General features: G+C 44.4%; 1 protein-coding gene across 1 annotated transcript in view; it reads right to left on the minus strand.

Annotated features, from left to right (window-relative positions):
* Window positions 1-201: 201 nt before the first annotated feature.
* The window catches only part of UNC119 (unc-119 lipid binding chaperone), a 42009-nt gene continuing 21909 nt past the window's right edge, over window positions 202-20301 (minus strand). The window contains exons 3-5 of the mRNA XM_077836591.1: window positions 19954-20056; window positions 10020-10192; window positions 202-7093 (exon numbers count right to left, since the gene is read on the minus strand). Coding sequence (XP_077692717.1) covers window positions 6981-7093; window positions 10020-10192; window positions 19954-20056 — 389 coding nt within the window. The 3' untranslated portion in view covers window positions 202-6980. The remainder of the gene's footprint in view (window positions 7094-10019; window positions 10193-19953; window positions 20057-20301) is intronic.

Consider the following 20301-nt stretch of genomic DNA (forward strand, 5'->3'; position numbering starts at 1 on the left):
CTGGTAGTTATACACTAACAGAAGACTGGGCTGCAAATACTGTAACGGAATGTTTAAATCCAAACAAGTCCCAGCTCTTCATTAAAAGGTTTCTAGGGGCGCTGTAGAACAACACACTTTCATGCTAAAGCGGAATAATACATTAATCATACAAAATACCAGCATTCAATGCAAAGAACCAAACCACCATTTTTAGGATCAATAATTTACCTTTAATTTTTTTTAAACATTTCGCAGTTTGTTACAAGAAACAAAATACTTGCTAATGAAAGATACACATTTTAACCCCTTTTCCAAAATAATAGAAATATTTAAGCATATTCTCTAACCTAAATACTGATGACTGAACTGGCAATATTAAATAGCTCTGAGTGAGCAAATTCACTCACTATTTTGACTCCTTGTGTTCATTACTTCTAACATCTATACTCCTACCCCCTATAGGGAGTCCTTAAAATCATATTCTAATTTTCTTTATTCTGAATTATTCTCATCAGTCTCTGCAAACAAATAAAGCAAACTAAGTGCTCAAACCAATGCCAGTCAGGTGGATTGACTGCCAGGGCTTAAATTCTTCATGGCAACTTGCTCAGTTTCTCTCAATTCCAGAAGGAAAAACAATCCTAATTCTTCCAACCCCAGGTTCTCTGCATGGCAGTGCAATGTGTTTCTACTAAGTGAGCTACAGTGGATGTTCTTACTGCAAACTGAAGATAGACAACTAACAAGATACAAACATTTATAAAATAAACTTGATAAAAATGTTGCTAACATTATCCCAATGGAATTATGCCTACATTTTTACTTTCCTTCCACCAAAAATATATTTTTATTTTATAAATACATATTTTAATAGACAATCCAATCTGATTTTATGCAAAAAAAGTCACATTCAGTTAGGTATTCTCAGTGTAGCATTAAAGTAAAAGCAAACATTACAGTAGGAAGGCATTAGCACAGTGATTCTAGGGAAGTGTTCACTAAATCATATAAATGGATCTACAAACGTACAGTATCATCTGTTTAGACTATGCCATGATTCAGAAGATAATGCATCTGGCATTTCATGCCCAGCATATCACTCTTGTGTTTGCATGTTGATAAAGAGCTGTCGGAGACTAAGTATAAATCTGATTTTAAAATTAAAACATTTATGTAAACTTCACTAGTACTTACATTTGGGGTTCAGAAAAACAACTGCTAACAGAAGCTATGAGCTAAGGTTTTCCTTTAACAGAAAAACAGTTAAAGCTGTCAGGACCTTACAGTTCTTAGTTCCAGTGAACAAAAATCTACCGTGTAGTTTCTCAGTTGTTCCACTTCTGTTTCTTTCAAGTGGTAGCACTGGTTCCTGGAATCCAGCTCCTAGTCAGACCTGGTTAACTGGAGCTATTTGCCAATTCAACTTTTCACAGAGATTACAGAGATTTATTAACAGATTATTTTTACAATACATACGAGGCATGGAGGTTGAATGTCAGGAGCACCAACAAAACGATAGGTGCTGTTCAACCAAAAACAAACAGTTTCTACCAAGTGTTCACAATTTAAGAGGATAGTTCAATAGACACCCCTAGACATGCACACTCTTCAACAGTGTCTTTTATAATAGTACAGGGTCTTCAAATTTTACAACCAAGGGCAGCACTGGCCACTTCCCTGAGCCAAAGGATTGCATCTAATGGTCATAAAATGGAGCATGTTGCACTTGTTTTCTTCTTTAAGAAAGGTTTGACCCATGGAGACCAGGTTCTGACACACAGTGCTCCATCCTTGATGCAAGTGAGTAGGTAGTTTGGATTAAGATGAAGCTTGCATGTTGGAACTTTTAGCCTGTATCTCTATATTAAAGATATGTGCAGTTGCAGGTTGCACTTTTGCTACCCTGTATGAGCATTTTCAGTGTGACCCAATGGCTGACAGACAAGCCAAGCAGTTCCATCTTACTGATCTGCTCATACAACAAGACTTTTTATTACAAAAGAGACTGTGAGCAAGAACATTAACATAACATCTTGTTTTTAATCTTGAAATGAAGAGACTGCCTACATTTAATCAGGCTCAAAAATCCTCCCCAGTCAACGATGATAATGGAATAGTCAATTAATGCACAAACCATCTCACAGCATAAAGGACATATACTATATCTGCAGGAATCTTTTCTCTTGATCATCATTGGTCCAAGGCCAGAGCATATAAAAATGTATTGGTCTTGAAAGCATTTGTCCTGTTCCAACAATATGTTTCTAGTCTAGCAATCTGTGAAATATTGGACCATACAGTAAAGGTATTCATTTAATGTTATTTTTGCTATTTGAAAACCTCCCTATATTTCCAAGGAACTTAAATTATAAAGATCTAGAAAAGAGAAAGTCCAATACTTTGTCCACTTAGAATAACTAAATTGAGACATGATTGATTTCCTTATTTCAAGAAGAGTTATGTCAGTGCAGGTCTGACTAGATGATTATGAGGGTCCCTTCTGGCCTTAAAGTCTATGAACGTTAGCAACAGCAGGAACTCCTACAGCATCAAACTTCACTTAAGTGAAGCACAGTGCAGGAAAATATTAACGTGTTCCCAGAGAGTACTAAGGGTTTTACAAAGTTAATTCAACAAATAAGAAAAGACATGATCAATATATTAATAATAAGGAACATCTAATCTCAAAGCTGGTCATCTTGATTACCCTCTTGCTCTTTTATCTCGCTTCAGTTCCAACATTTAATAGCCAGTGGCTTACAAATCAATAACATTAGAGATAATCCTTTATATCATTGCAAACTAGGGTCCCGACTCTCAAATGGTACTGTCATACATGGAATTCTCAATACAGTGGCTATTAAAATCATATGTGGGGCTGGGGAAGAGGGTAATTAGAACACCCCAATTTTAAGAACATTTTTGTTAGTCTCTAAGGTGCCACAAGTACTCCTTTTCTTTTTGCGAATACAGACTAACACGGCTGCTACTCTGAAACCCAATTTTAAGGTGTACTGTCTTGGCTTGACCTGCTGGGTGTAAAGTGAATGCAATACCCATCTGGAAAGCTAGGATTTCAGAGCCTGGACACAAAGGTAAACCCAGCATGGATTAATAGTCAATACAGAGTAAACAGCTACAGGGAGAGTAGCTAAGAGCCTTCTGGAAACAATGAATGAAAAATGTTTTAATTTCAATTCTACCTTTTGCCAAAAAAAAGGTATCAATTTTTAAAAGAAGTCATGGGCCTGATTCTAGAAGGGTGCCAAGTGCTTTTAATTCCCATTCAAACCAATGGTAGTTGAAGGCACTCAGCATCTTATAAGCATTTGGTTTTAAAATGATCTCTTATAGACAGTTTCTTTCATATGTAACTCTGCTCCTTCATATCTCAAAAAAAGTGACCCATCTTAAGATCAGAGGAAAGATTAGAAGTTTGTTACAAAATAAGCCCCAGAAGAAGGAAAAAAATAATAATTTTGTCATAAAATTGCACTAAAACGATGAATATACTGGAAAAGCTCCTACTAGATTTTTCATGTATATTTCACAGATATGTGCAGTATAATTCGATGGATGTTGCATCAATATTACACAGCATATTTCTGCATGAGCAGCCAGAGTAGAAATGGAACCTGTCCGTTAGCCAAGGCCTTTCTTTTTCTTTTTGTATTAATCTTAGATTATTTAAAAGTTGGAAACAATTTATGACAGCATACAGCTCTCTAGGTGAAAAACTGTTTGCAACTACAGAATGACAGTTACAGTGGACTGTAAAATTCTGTCTTCATAACACTTCTAGAGAAAGCTTCATACTGGTCTAAAGAATTCATAACTGTATCTCAGGCTGTCTTGTAACATTAGCACTTTGACAGTTTTTTTTCCACATTTGATTTTTGAAAAGAATAACTTATAATGCAGCCATTGAAAACCCAAAGCCAAAAGATAATCAAGTAGTTTACTCCATTAAATGGCTGAAAATTTTTCTCCTCTATTTTAAAGGATATCAGCATTTTTATTTATAGGACTGGGCAAACTAACTAGCTGTTAAACATTTCTACATAAATCATGATTTTTTTCTAGCCTGAAAATATAACCCTCTGAATATGGGTTATGATCAGTTTTCCAAACTAGTCCCAGAATCTGGTCATGAATATTTCATTCTTTTTTTACACTTAGCCTCCCACTTGCAATAAAATGCAGTGTACCAAGAAGCTCATTCTGTAACTTATTGCACTTCTGGGAACGAAGTACCTTTTCTCTAGCTTCTTGTTCCTATGATTTGATAAAAGCAGGCAACCCCATAGCATATTTTGTTTAGCCACTTCCCATTTCAAAAGATATAACATTTTTAATCCTATAATCAACTAATACTTCAAGGGAATCTTTAAAAAGAGCAACAAGAGGTTGCAAAAAGAGTGTGAAAAGGAGCTGGGGACTAATGAATTTGAGTGTTTTCCAAATGGCTTGTTACAACATCACATACCAAGAGGATCCTTGAGATGACAACCCAATATATGAAAAGATAAGCTAAAAGGTGACATGGAACTGACACCACTTTCACAGCAGTGGACTGAGACATTAAAAGATGACATTTTAACTCTCTGCTCCTGGAACATGTATGTCTGCCAGTGCTGGACAGGCACACTTGCTGTATGTAGCTGTTATAATTAAGCACAAAAGAGGTTAATATGGACAATGAATGAGTGATGGAAGATATTAGTATGGGGAAGTATATGGAGTAATGGCTAAAAACACTCTACTGTCTCCAAATAACAGTGTATTTTTTATATATTAATACATATCGACTATTTCAAAAGCTGTTCAATATTTCCATGAGTTTGGAAAGTCTCTTGATTTGTAAGACAGTATAACAGCCCTGATGCAAAAAAATACAAAAAACAATTTTAAATTGTCCAACGTTTTTTGTAAACTGTTTTTCATTTTCGGATGATTCACTGTGCTAAGATACATGGCTGATCAGACTTGAATATAAAAATAATTGGGAAAATTCCTTATAACCATCTTAAAATGGACAAGTCAGCCCTGGGCTGATTTTGCAGTTAGCTACAATACAAAGAAGCGGTCATGACGACAGGTCTCATCTGGGTAGTATTTGCTGTTTTGTTATAGCAGTGAACTGCGTACACACACTTTGGCTACAGTTAATTTTTTAAACTAAGAATGATCTATGTTGTGTCCCCACCTGCTGCAGTTGCCTCAGAAAACAATCAACTGTCCAACGTAAAAAACAAGCCAACCAAGAGCAAACAGTGACCCTTAGTATTATCACAATCCCACTGATGGCAGCTCTCTCAGACAAGGCCTCCCTTTTCAGGTGATGGACGGTTACATTTGGAATAGTTTGCAATTTTCTTGGTTGACTAGGCTGTGACTGGAGGAAAGGTGTTAGTAACAACTGGAAATGGTATTTTAAAAAATTGTTACAATCGGATCTGTCTGAGGCTAATGTATAAATGTTCCACTTAACTCACAGAATTAGACATAAAGACAATGTATTCATAGAAATAGCTATAAACTGCAAAGCTTAATTCTTCTGATACCAGTGAAGCAAATTTTTTGAGTGAGGGTTTCATGACCATAAGTTGCCTGCAAACAAAAGGAAGAAAGCTTTCATCCTTTGCTTCTGTTCATTTTGGACCTTTTAATTGATTTTTATCTATTCTAATGTACAGTACAGCAGATTCTCTCTGATTCATTAGCTTGCTTTTGCCTCTCCCCTCCACTTCCCTGCTCCAAAGAGCAGCATACTATGAGAGACTTGGGCAAAACCGTTCTTAAATGCCTTACGCGGGACTGGAAGGGGCGCAATCATTTTGGCTAACCTATGTTGTACACTGACCGTAGATGCACAGTGTCAAATTTACGCTCTCTGAGACATTAATAGCTGGCCCAAAAAATTTTGGACAAAAACCAAATACACCTGACCATAAAATGCTTCAAATTCAGACATAAAAGAAAAACCAGAAAGTCCATTCGCTCGAATCACCTTCGAGAAACGGAACTACTTTCCTCTGACAACCCTACTGAAGCATCTTTTCTCTAAAGGTAGCTAAAGAAGAAATCTGATTCAGGGAAGAAAAGCTTACACCAGGTACAGGCTGAAAATTAACTGCCTGATAATGCCAAGCTAAACTAAAAACATATCTACTTCTTGACTGAAAGATTCAGCAAAGAACACAGAAGCTGAAATGAAAGAGGACAACGCTTGTGGGGACTTGCAGACCCTCAATAATAGGTTTCTAACAGAGGCAGAAAAAAAGGGCAGTTTAAGACAGACCTGTCCTTGAATTACTGTCCTTCAGGGTGAGTTTCATTGTTTCCAGGATACCTTACAGGAAATGTTATGTGGAGGTAAAACATGTGCTGAGTTATAGATTTAGAGAGGTGCTCTCTCTCTAAAATCACACTTACATTTTGTTTCTCAGGATTAAAGACAAGACATTTTTATGTGGATGTACAAATGAAGTTAGGATTAAAACTGTGCCCTTTGAAGCATTCATAAACAGAATCAGATAAAGATATGCATCTCTGTATTTGCATTAGACTTCTGCTTGTTCACAGGCTCTTCCACCCCACATTCTAAGAGAGAGCAATTGTACAAAGAGAGGCTTAATAATGAAAACATGGATCTGGAGAATTTGGGCCCAGAATTCCTGGATTTATACTAACTGGATGATATATCAGGACATTTTTACACAGAGCTATTTAAAGAGCCTCAGACTCTGGTGACCAAAGATCACTCATTGGAGTGGAACTGTGTTTAGAGTTCTTGAAGGACTGGGTTCTGCTTCAAAGCTCAGGGAAGATGAAAGACTTCAACAAGTTTAGTCATGAAACTCCTACAAGCAAAGAGTCCTTGGTTCATGGACCTGTGCTCAGCTGACCCTGGAAGTCAACTGCAGGAAGGTGATAGAATCCCTGACAATTTCTACAGGAAAGGAAAGGCCAGCACGGCTCTGCTGTCCACTCAGTACTCATGGTCCTCCACTGTACGAATAATCTGCCTTGTTGTGCATCACCAGCTTGTTGTCTACAAAGTAGAAACTGTCCGACTGTGTCTCATAGGGGTGAAGGATCATCTCTCGAACTGCAAAAGAAGTTGCACATTGGTAAATTTTTGTTTTTACCTCACACAATCGATAGACTGTAAATCTGGTGTTTTCTTCAGCAGTTATACCAGGATGTATAAAGATACAGTTTACATGGTTGTTCTGGTAACAACTAATGGCCATCCTGAAACAAGTGACCAGGAGAAATCGTACTGTCTAGGTACTTACCTGCCCTCCATAGTAACTAAGCGCCCTCATGCGTAGGGTGCTGAGAAAAATCAAGGATTTGTTAAAGAAAGTTCACAGAAGTGTCATGGGTCCGGTACTGATTTTCATGAGATATGCATGGAATACAGTCAGCAACAGGTCACTGCTGCATTCTTTTGTATAAAACCGGCCACTGAGTCCCTCATGAATTGCTGCGATTTATTCTGGTGGCTGCAAATTACGATCTCCCTCTCTTCCTATCTCAAAAAGGAAAGGAGTACTTGTGGCACCTTAGAGACTAACCAATTTATTTGAGCATAAGCTTTCGTGAGCTACAGTTCACTCCATCGGATGCATACTGTGGAAAGTGTAGACGATCTTTTTATACACCCAAAGCATGAAAAAAATACCTCCCCCCACCCCACTCTCCTGCTGGTAATAGCTTATCTAAAGTGATCACTCTCCTTACAATGTGTATGATAATCAAGTTGGGCCATTTCCAGCACAAATCTAGGTTCCCCCCCCACAAACCCACTCTCCTGTTGGTAATAGCTTATCTAAAGTGACCACTCTCCTTACAATGTGTATGATAATCAAATAAATTAGTTAGTCTCTAAGGTGCCACAAGTACTCCTTTTCTTTTTTGCGAATACAGACTAACACGGCTGTTACTCTGAAATCTTCCTATCTCCTAGTTTGTGCCCACCCATCTGCTCAGCTGCTCACCTGCAGACGGTTTTCTGGACCATGATCAGCCACAGAGTAAGTGGGGAGGTGAAGTGTGCACCACCTGCCAAGTCCCCCCAAACGGCTGCAATTTTCCCATCAGCAGGCACTGGTCTCATGCTCAGTGTGACATCAGAACAGTAGTTTGGGGGGATTCAGTAACTGGCGTGTGTCTCCAGCTCCCCACTCAGGCCGCTCACATTCCAAGCAGTGGCCTTGCATAAAACTAGCTATCAAGTGTGCAGCAGATGAGCCAGATTGGTGCCCGCCCACCTGGCAGAAGAAAGGAAGAAAGAGAAAAAAAATCTGCAGCTGGCTGAGGAAATGAAAGCAGTCTGGGGGGGGAAGCGATTTAGCAGACGATTTTACACAAGGCAGCACTGCTCCAACAGGAGGCTGCCACACACCATGAGCTGCGCCAAGCACCAAACTGCATATGCAGAGGCCCCCTCTCTGCTGTTGGAAAAATCGCAGTACTGGACTACTTTTGTGATTTCTGCACAGTCCATCGAACTATAGTTTCTCAGGGCCCTATTAATAAGCATTAATGTGCTTCTCCTTGCAACACTTCTGTGAGATGGGAAGAATCATCTCCATTTTACTGATGGGCAACTGAAGCACAAAAAAGCAAAGTGATTTGCTCAAGATCACACATGAAGTCTGTGACAGGGCAGGAAGTGAACCATGATCTCCTTGGGTTCTAGTCTAGTGCTTTAAGCATAAAGCCTTCCTTTCTAAGCACAAGGTTTAAAAGGGAGCCAGGGGTGAGGGGAGCAGAGGGGTGCTACGCTCAAAAAGTGACTAGGGACATGCCATTCTTACTCAGAATTTGCTTCCTGTGAGCACGACTGACACTCGAAAGTGGATACCATTCCACAGGCAATACAGAAATCTCCTCATATTAAGGTTCCACTTACAAGCTTTTCAATAAGCAACCGGTAGATGTTTTAATAAATGGGTAAACAATTATTAGTGTCAAACAGGTTGCTTATAAACACTTTCCACTGATATGCTGATAACCACCTATATATAAAACATACTTCTCAGGCCTGTTACATGCTGACAACATCTATCAATCATTAGACCCTGCACAGCCTGTTTATAACTGAAATTGATATAGCGCGACCAATACATCTACAGAAGAGTGAGCACTCTCTCTGTTGATCATTGTCAGCGATGGTAAATTCTGAGTGCAGAATCTTATCTCTGAAGAAGAGGTAGAAAAAAAAATACTGCTCAATTTTTGAGTCCTAGGTAGTTTGCAGAGCTGGCATTTAGGCAGAAAAACTCAAAACTTGGCACATTTGACATGACTTTTGTTGAAAGAATAAACATGAAGCTACAACCCCCTGCCCCAGAGTTACTCTTTTGCTGATAGCCAAAGCCCCAGGGACTTAGACTAGATCATAGACTATCAGGGTTGGAAGGGACCTCAGGAGGTCATCTAGTCCAACCCCCTGCTTGAAACAGGACCAATCCCCAATTTTTGCCCCAATCCCTAAATGGCCCCCTCAAGGATTGAACTCACAACCCTGGGTTTAGCAGGCCAATGCTCAAACCACTGAGCTATCCCTCCCCCCGATGACCAATGACTTGGGCCAAATCATTTACATTTAATGTGCAACAATCCTGATTTCTACAGCTCAGCTGCACTAAGTTATACAGCAATGTTAAGTGATTTTGTAATTACTTAGGTCTTCACAGTTTGATGGAAATAATTCTAAAAATGCACCACAAAACGAAATGTTGTAGCCGCATCAATCCCACAATATTAGAGACACAAGATGGGTGAAGTAATATTTTTCATTGGACCAACTTCTGTTGGTAAGAGACAAGCACAGCCATTTCAGCGGTGGTTGTACATCTGGCACAAGAATATGATTTCTCTATTAACACTGATGCTTCCAAGTGGTTTTTGTACTCTCCCATTCCCACTTCACAATAAATACATAGCTCCATTTGAGATGGAGTCCTCCAAAATACCGCCATTTATCGTCCCTCCCTGGCAACCCATTGACTGGGAGAACTTACTGAGATCCTCCGAGAGCTGTGGGAATTCATAGATGTGTTCACAAGTGTTTTTACTGCTGGGGATGCAGAACCCAAATTCAAAATCAAAGCTCTTGAGCAGCTGATCCCGGAAGTAGTGCCTCTCAATCATGCGGAAGTTATTAATAGGCTTGTCCCCTACTGTGAACTCTACCCTGCAATGGAGAAAAAGGAAGATTGAAACAGGGAGTTTTGTTCCTGGCCAAAAGTTTGCTGCTCACCACCACACACAACTGTGTCCTTTTAAACAATGCTGAAAATCTTAAAGTAACTGCTCCTAAAACATGCTTGTATAAAGGCACACAGTGTGATGCTACAAATCAGCCAGGAAACAAAGCAATCAGGATTACACAATGCACACAACTATTTTTCCTGCACAGAAGTGAAATACAAATGTGAATTTCACTGTTTAAATCACCATCAGTAGATGAAAAGCTGCTCAAACATACTGCATAAACAGCAGAGCATTCAGCAGAGCTTCCTTGGTATAGGTGAATTTTTTTCAAAAGCCATTTTAATTAGGGCTCTCAAGCGATTAAAAAACTGAATCACAATTAATCGCACTAAAACAATACCATTTATTTAAATATTTTTGGATATTTTCTACATTTTCAAATATACTGATTTCAGTTACAACACAGAATACAAAGTGCACAGTGCTCACTTAATATTTATTTTTGATAAGTATTTGCACCGTAAAAGAAAGAAATAGTATTTTTCAGTTCACCTAATATGAGTACTGTAGTGCCATCTCTATCATGAAAGTTGAATTTACAAATGTAGAATTATGGACAAAAAAACTTGCATTCAAAAATAAGACAATGTAAAATTTTAGAGCCTGCAAGTCACTCACTTCTACTTGTTCAGCCAATTGCTCAGACAAACAAGTTTGTTTACATTTGCAGGAGCTAATGCTGCCCACTTCTTGTTTACAATGTCACCTGAAAGCGAGAACAGGTGTTCACATGGCACGGTTGTACCTGGCATTGCAAGATATCTACATGCCAGATGCACTAAAGATTGATATGTCCCTTCATGCTTCAACCACCATTCCAGAAGACTTGAGTTCATGCTGATGATGGGTTCTGCTCGGTAACAAACCAGAGCAGTGCAGACCAACGCATGTTCGTTTTCATTATCTGAGTCAGATGCCAACAGCAAAAGGTTGATTTTCTTTTTTGGTGGTTTGGGTTCTGTAGTTTCTGCATTGGAGTGTTTTTCTTTTAAGACTTCTGAAAGCAAGCTCCACTCCTCGCCCCTTTCAAATTTTGGAAGGCACTTCAGATTCTTAAACCTTGAGTCGAGTGCTGTAGCTATCTTTAGAAATCTCAGATCAGTACCTTTGCGTTTTGTGAAATCTGCAGTGAAAGTGTTCTTAAAATGAACACCATGTGCTGGGTCATCACCCGAGACTGCTATAACATGAAATATATGGCAGAATGCGGGTAAAACAGAGCAGGGGACATACAATTCTCCCCCAAGGAGTTAACTCACAAATTTAATTAACGCTTATTTTTTTAAATGAGTGTCATCAGCATGGAAGCATGTCCTCTGGAATGGTGGCCGAAGCACGAAGGGGCATACGAATGTTTAGCGTATCTGGCATGTAAATATCTTGCAGTTCCAGCTACAAAAGTGCCATGCAAATGTCTGTTCTCACTTTCTGGTGACATTGTAAATAAGAAGAGAGCAGCATTATCTCCTGTAAATGTAAACAAACTTGTTTGTCTTAGCGATTAGCTAAATAAAAAGTAGGCCTGAGTGGACTGGTAGGCTCTGAATTTTTACATTGTTTTGTTTTTGAGTGCAGTCATGTAACAAAACAAAACAAAAAAAAATCTACATTGTCATGAAAGTGCAACTTACAAAAGAGATTGCACTACAGTACTTGTATGAGGTGAACTGAAAAATACTATTTATTTTGTTTATCATTTTTACAGTGCAAATATTTGTAAGCAAAAATATATACACACTTTGATTTCAATTACAACATGGAATACATATAAAAATGTAGAAAAACATCCAAAATATTTAATAAATTTCAATTGGTATTCTATTATTTAACATTGCAATTAAAACTGCGATTAATCGTGATTAATTTTTTTAGTTAATCGCGTGAGTTAACTGTGATTAATCAACAGCCCTAATTTTAATGCTTTTTAATGGTGCTAGATGAAGAGCTCTAAACTAGAAACTCACATCCTCTGTCTACAAAACAATCCCAGAAGAGAGAGAAGCAGGACAAGCTTCTGATCACAGCTCCCCACTGTGCTTCTATCCTAACCAGGAGGCATGACCACTTAGGGTTAGAAGGAAATTATTCATGTAGGCTCAGCAACGTTGGCACACTTTACCCTGAGTACAATCAGATAGCATGTCCCCACCCCAAATGAAAGTGAATATTTATTGCTTGAACAGAGTAGCAGGCAATAGGATGAAGAGGTTGGCAAGCAACTTTGATTCTTTGTCCCAAACAGTAAGGATGTGGATTCTCAACCACAGTACAACGTTGGGGGTGCTTGTTTTAAGACTCTAGAGGCAGAAACCTTCACTTTGTTCCTAAACCTTCTGCCTCCAAGTTCTCATTCTTTAAAATTCAACCTTTAATTAGCATTTAATCAGACACCCTAAGAGCAGCAAAAATGCTGTTTGTCGTCTTTAAAAGTTAGATTAATGCAAACCCCTTATTAGAATAGCCCTGCTTTGAAACTGGAAGAGTTTCCCAAATTCCAGTCTGACATGAATCCAGATGAGTGACTTCTACACACCTGAAACATGGGATTGGTACTGAAACAGCAGCTGTTGTTTATTTAATTAAAGTATTGTAGATGTGATGCTATAATACTGATGGGCATGAAGCACTTTGCTGTACTAATTTATACGTAAGTGAACATGGAGAAAACAAGGAAAACAAAAGGATCAGACACAGCCTGTTCTTCGAGTGATTGTTCATGTCCATTCCAAGCAGGTGTGTGCACGCCGAGTGCACGCCAGCTGGAAGATTTTTCCCCCAGCAGTGTCAGTACGGTTGGCCTGGGCGCCCCCTGGGGTGGCGCCCAATATCGAGCCCCGCCGACCCCCACTCCCTCAGTTCCTTCTTACTGCCCGTGACGGCTAGCTGGAACTTTGCTCGCTCTTGCAGCAAGCGCCTTAGCAGTGTTTTTGTTCTTAGTTTCAGAGTAGTAGCCGTGTTAGTCTGTATTCGCAAAAAGAAAAGGAGGACTTGTGGCACCTTAGAGACTAACAAATTTATTTGAGCATAAGCTTTCGTGAGCTACAGATGAAGCATCCAATGAGGTTAGCTGTAGCTCACGAAGGCTTATGCTCAAATAAATTTGTTAGTCTCCAAGGTGCCACAAGTCCTCCTTTTCTTTCTGTACTTATCACATAGGTAGTAGTGTTTGGTAGATCATTAGTTTCCCCTCCGGGGGTATGCCCGGGTCTCCAGGGTTTAAACTGAGTCCTGTGGCAAGTTTATACCCAAGAGTGATCCTCACTCATCCTGCCTGCGGTGCTTGGTGAGACTCACCAAAAGGACAAGTGCCGCATTTGCAAGGGTTTTCCGCCCAAGAACCTTTAAGGACAGAGAGCAGAGACAAACTCCTGCTCATGGAGGCAGCTCTGAGACCGCAGTCCGACCCGGGACCCAACGACCGGGCACTGAGCACGTCCTCTTCGGTGTGCAGCACTCTGGCGCCAACGGCGTGTGAACTGGGCCAGACGAAGGACTCTAAAGCCCACCAGCACCGCCACTCTTAGGGACATAGGGCGTTGGCATCAGTTCGGCACTGTTCTCCGTTTCTGGTGCCGGTAAAGAAGAAGAGGCCAGTGAGGGGCCAATCACACCCCCCCCGAAGCCTAAGGGGCCAGTGCCGTCTGCGAGTGGCTCAGCACAGACCGCTTCCACCCAGGGTCTCGTCGACTCCTGCCCCGGCCGGGGTCCAGTCGAGGCCGAACCCTCCTCAGTCCCTGAACCATCTGGTGGACATACAACCACCATCAACGCCAGAGGCGTTCGAGGCGGCAATGGACCTGATGCGCCTCCCGGTGCCGGCCTCCTCCCAAAGGAGGGACAAGTCCCCGGCGACCGCACGGCCCGTTTCACTCCAGGGGCAAGCCAACCATGATGGCTCGTCGGTCTCCATCTCCGGCACCGCCTGCACAGACGCAGGAAGCGCGCCGCCCCCCGGAGTCGAGTCATCGTTTGTTGGCGATCCAGGGGACTGCTCCTCCATGGTCTTCTTATTCGGAGACCTCGGAGTCGGAGGTAGACTCGGCTCGATTGAGCAGATCGCACAGCAGAAGATCCCGGTCCCGGCGCAGTCACCAATTATACCCGGCACAGTGGCAACAACAGTAGCAACCACCTGCTCAATGGCCCTTCTGGACACCCTGGGCGTACCATCAGAGCCAGGGTCAAGTCCATGGTCCACGCTCCAGAACGGCGTCGTTTGTGCCACAGTCAGTGCTGGCACAGATGATGATGGCGCCGCCCTCGACTGGAGTGGCCCTGCCGACTCACATGATTTCGGCACTGATGCCTCAGCCAGCCCCGGCTCCGGCTCCCCAGCTGATGGCACCGGTGGAAGCCTCCGCTCTGTCCCTACCAGCCTCAACGGTCTCGGTCCCACCAGTTTTACCTGCCCTGGCTGCAATGGAGAGTTCTTCATCGGCACCGGTTCCTCAGACAGAGTACCACATGCCGAGGGACGCTGGGGGGCTGAAGGCAGTGAACTGGGTCCACCTCCGGTTCTCTCTTCCTCGTCTTCACCCGACGAAGCGGTCGCGGGGACTTCACCGGCCCCAGCTTTGGAGGACAACCAGGTTCTTCAACAGCTTTTGAAGCAGGCCACCCAAAGCCTGGGGATTCAGGCAGAGGAGGTAGAAGACGACTTCGACCCGGTCATAGACATCCTGGCTCCCTCCGGCCCATCCAGGTGTGCACTGCCATTCATCAAGTCAATAACTGAAACATCTAAGAACTTGTGGCAAACCCCTGCTTCTCTGGCACCTACGGCCAAGAAATCTGAGTGCCGCTACTTTGTTCCCTCTAAAGGGTATGAATACCTTTATACCCACCCTCCTCCGGGTGGTCGAAGCGGACAATCAGAGAGAACGTCAGGGGTTTCAAGGCTCCACCCCTTAAAACAGGGATGCCAAGAACCTGGACCTGTTGGGCCAGAAGATCTACTCCACAGCAGGTCTACAGCTTCGATTAGCCAACCAACGGGCCATAGTAAGCCACTACGGACATAACACCTGTTCGTCCATGGCAAAATTTATGGAGCTTCTGCCCCAGGAAGCTCAGGGGGAGTTCTCTGTGCTCGTGGAGGAGGTGAAGTTGGTATCCCGAGCGTCTTTACAAGCGGCCCTGGACGCGGCAGATGTGGCCTCTCGCACTTCAGCCACAGGGGTGGTCATGAGGAGATGCTCCTGGCTGCAGGTCTCTGGTCTTCCCCACAAGGTCCAACAGACCATTCAAGACCTTCCCTTCAAAGGTGTAGCTCTCTTCTCCAAGAAGACGGATAAGAGACTTCACAGCTTGAAGGACTCAAGGGCTACCCTTCGTTCACTGGGGCTTCACACGCCTGCTACCCAGCGCAGACAGTTTAGGCCTCAACCTGCTCCTCGTCCTTATCAACCCCAGAACCGCCGGGACGCTCCACATAGGCGGAACAGGAGCACTCTGAGGAGGCAACGTCCTCCCCCTGGGCAAAACTCAGGCCAGCCTAGGGCCCCACAGGGCTCTAGACCACCCTTTTGAGGGTACGGTCGAGGACAGCTTGCCAGTTCGACCTTTGGATCCTTCCCACCTTACTTTCTCATCCCGTCTCTCCCCTTTCTACCGTGCCTGGTCTCAAATTACTTCGGATCGCTGGGTGCTCCGCACAGTAGAGGTGATATTCTATCCAATTCTGTACCCTCTGACCCCCTCCAACCCCTTTCAGGGACCCCTCTCCCGAGCAACTTGTGTGTGAAGTGGTGCAGTCCCTCCTCTCGGTAGGGGCAGTGGAGGAGGTTCCTCAGGAGCTAAGGGGCAAGGGTTTTTACTCCCAGTACTTCCTAATACCAAAGGCCAAGGGGGGGGGCCTCAGACCCATACTGGACCTGCGACAACTCAACAAGCACGTAAAGAAACTCAAGTTTTGCATGGTCTCGCTAACCTCCATTACCCCTCACTGGATCCAGGAGACTGGTATGCCACCCTCAACTTGAAGGATGCGTATTTTCATCTCTCAATAGTCGCACATCACAGACGCTACCTCAGGTTCGTGGTGAACACAGGCCACTACCAGTTTGCCGTCCTCCCATTCAGACTGTCGACTGCCCTGCGAGTATTCACAAAATACATGGCAGTCGTCGCAGCGTTCCTGGGCAAGCGCCAGATACAGGTCTTTCCATACCTCTATGACTAGCTGATCAAGAGTTGCTCGAGGGCCCAGGTGGAGGCTCAGGCCGAGTTTATAAGGAGGACCTTCCTCGACTTAGGTCTCCTCCTGAACGAGGAGAAATCCAATCTGTCCCCGATGCAGAGGATAGAGTTCATAGGCACAGTCCTGGACTCTACTCAAGCCAGAGCGTACCTCCCGGAGGCCAGGTTTCGCTCACTTCAGGACATCATACAAGGCCTCGGACAGTTCCCCACGATATCTGCAAGAAACGGTCTAAAGCTGGTGGGACACATGGCCTCCTGCACTTACGTGGTGCAGCATGCCAGGCTCAGGCTGCGCCCACTCCAGTCTTGGCTGACATCAGTGTACCGACCAGCCCGAGATGCGTTGGACAGGGTAGTAACCCGGCCCCGCCTGGTACTGGACTCCGTCCTACGGTGGCTCAACCCTTGAATGGTTTGCACAGGGGTACCTTTTGCCAGCCCTCAGCCCTCGCTCACCTTGGTGTCAGATGCCTCAGATCTGGGTTGGGGGGCTCACCTAGGGGACCTCAAGACCCAAGGCCTCTGGTCTCCGGTGGACCTCGCTCTTCACATCAATGTCAAAGAGCTGAGGGCAGTGCGTCTGGCCTGCTACACTTTCAAAACGCATATAACGGGCAGATGTGTTTCAATCCTCACGGACAACACCTCTGCGATGTTCTATACCAATAAAAGGGGGGGGGTGCACATTCATGCCTCTCCCCTGTGCCGAGAAGCCTTTGCGCTGTGGGACTTCTGCACAGAGCACTCGATCCACCTGCAGGCCCCATACCTCCCACAGGTGTGAAACACGCTGGCAGACAGCCTCAGCCGCACCTTCAACAGCCACAAGTGGTCCCTTTGGCCAGATGCGGTGAGCTCAATCTGCCGGTTCTGGGGCTCTCCCCAGATAGACCTGTTCGTCACTCCGGACAACAAGAAATGTCAGACATTCTGTTCTCTAGGGAACCACGGTGATGGGTCCATGGGGGACACCCTCCTTCTCTCGTGGGAGGGCGGCCTGCTATATGCTTTCCCACCCATCCCGCTAGTCCACAGGGTGCTCCTCAAGATCCGCAGGGACCGGGCCCGAGTCATACTAACAGCGCCGGTGTGGCCGCGTCAGCAGTGGTTCACCTCGCTCCTGAAAATGTCCATAGCGACCCCACTCGCCTTACCGCTGGTTCCCGACCTGATCACACGGGACCAGGGCCGTCTCCAGCACCCAAATCTGGAGTCGCTCCATCTTACTGTCTGGATGCTCCATGGTTAAGTGCCACAGAGCTCTCTTGTTCGGACCAGGTCAGGCAAGTCCTCCTGGGTAGTAGAAAGCCCTCCACCAGGGCTACTTACCTGGCCAAGTGGAAAAGGTTCTCCATCTGGGCAGAGCAACGTAGTTAGACACCGCTCCTCGCCCCCATGCCATTTATACTGGACTACCTCCTTCACCTAAAGCACCAGAACTTGTCCCGGTCATCAGTAAGGGTCCACTTGGCTGCTATCTCCGCCTTCCACCCGGGTTCAGATGGTCTCTCGGTCTTTGCAAACCCTATGGTCAGTCGTTTTCTCAAGGGTTTGGACAGGCTCTTCCCACACACGCATCAGCCTGTCCCTGCCTGGGACCTCAATTTAATCCTCTCCAGGCTTACAGGCCCGCCATTTGAACCTCTGGCCACCTGCTCCCTGCTATATCTCTCGTTCAAGGTTGCGTCCCTCATGGCAATTACCTCGGCCCAACGGGTCTCAGAGCTCAGGGCCCTCACGTCTGAGCCCCCTTACGCAGTTTTTCATAAGGATAAGGTTCAGCTGAGGCCTCATCCAGCTTTTCTCCCGAAGGTCGTCTCCCATTTTCCCATGACCCAGGACATCTTCCTCCCAGTGTTTTGTCCCAAGCCACACTCCTCCGATAGGGAGCACAGGCTGCACTCACTGGACGTGCGTAGGGCCTTAGCCCTCTACATAGAGACAACTAAGTCGTTCCAGAAATCCGTCCAACTCTTCGTAGCCATGGCAGACAGAATGAAGGGCCTTCCGGTATCATCTCAACGCATATCGTCCTGGATAACGTCCTGCATTAGGGAGTGCTACCCTGGCAAAGGAGCCCGCTCTGCAGATAACTGCTCACTCTACCAGGGCCCAGGCCTCCTCTGTGCCATTCCTGGCACAAGTCCCTATTCAGGAAATCTGCAGGGCAGCCACGTGGTCCTCGATACATACATTTACATCGCACTGTGCAATTACACAACAGTCCAGGGATGATGCAGCTTTTGGGCGAGCTGTGCTCTTTTCTGTGGATAACTCCCCACCTCCTGAGCTCTGGCTTGTGAATCACCTGCTTGGAATGGACATGAACAATCACTCAAAGAAGAAAAAACGGTTACTCACTTTCTCATAACTGTTGTTCTTCATGTCCATTCCAATACCCACCCTCCTACCCCTCTGTCGGAATGGTCGGCAAGAAGGAACTGAGGGGGTGGGGGTCAGTGGGGCTTGATATTGGGCACCATGAAGGCACCACCCCAGGGGGTGCCCAGGCCGACCCTATGGATGCTGCTAGGGGAAAAATCTTCCGGCTGGCATGCACGCAGCGCACACACATCTGCTTGGAATGGAGATGAAGAACACATCTCGAAGAACAACCGTTACGAGAAAGTGAGTAACCGTTTTATCCAATATCCTGCCGGCAATCTCCGAGGAGAGCAGAAAGGGGCCTCCCACCCAACCCAGAAGGGAAAGTGTGGGCATCTCAGCCAAAACCTGCACCTCTCAACACCCCACCACAGATACATTGCTACCTGTAAGGGAAGGACACATTTTGAGCAAGCTAGGCTCAGCTGGAATAAATTAATACACAACCAATTCCCTGCACCAGTTGGTTTTTTCAGTTTCAGGATATGCCCCCCACATACATGCACATCTGCACTTTACAATGTAAAAGTCAGTGGCGATATTCCTCGACTGAAGTTATACAGAAAAACCTGTTTTACTGGTGCTGCACATAAGCATCACTTATTGACCCGCACCAGGTCCTACCCAATCCACCAAAGGCAATGCAATGGTGCAAATGCTGATGTGCTTTAAATGTTCTCATTGGAATTCATGATTCCATTCGCATCCACAGAGTGATGCTGGGAACGAGGGAGGCTGCAGAGCCTTCTTTCAAAAGCTGAGCAACTGGGACAGCAACTGCCAAGCCACGCTTCTCCAAAGAGCAGCTGGGATACCTGCATGTAGCCTGTTGGTTCTGCACCGCCGCATGAGACCCTAGTGTTAGTCTCTTAGGCCCCATTTCTCGATATGGTACAAGCACTGGGCAGGTTGAATGTTCAAACCTCAAGGTGTTAGGTAATCCTCGTCACAATCAGCAAAAAGCCCCTACGAAACTGACTTAAGTTGCAAACCTATCTGGTACCTACAGCAAACTAAAGACACTTTCACCCCAAACAGTAAGAGTGCAACCGATTTCAGTACTAGGAAGAGCAGCACAATACCCCAGATACTTACGTGGCTCCAACCTGCCGAAGTCTAAGGAAAGCTGGAGTGAACTGATAGCGAACAAACCGTCCGGCATTAGGGTCAACATCCTTTTTATCACCATGTTCACGTTCTGGAATGGTACAAATCAAATCTTCATAATTGTGGACTGAGAAACAGGAACCTAAGGAGAGCACCTTTATGTGGTACCCTGAAGTCCGCCCTCCCCCTCAGAGATCCTCCATTCCTGATACTGCCTGTCTCCTCAGTTTGAAAGCCCAGCCAAAGACTGCATAAGATGTTTGTGGACAAGTCAGGCAAACTCAGGCACTGAAAAGTTAACTATCTGCAGACAGTGGCTAATGTTTACTTACCTAC

This window comes from Eretmochelys imbricata, chromosome 17, assembly GCF_965152235.1.
Source record: "Eretmochelys imbricata isolate rEreImb1 chromosome 17, rEreImb1.hap1, whole genome shotgun sequence".
Classification (NCBI taxonomy): Eukaryota; Metazoa; Chordata; order Testudines; family Cheloniidae; genus Eretmochelys; species Eretmochelys imbricata.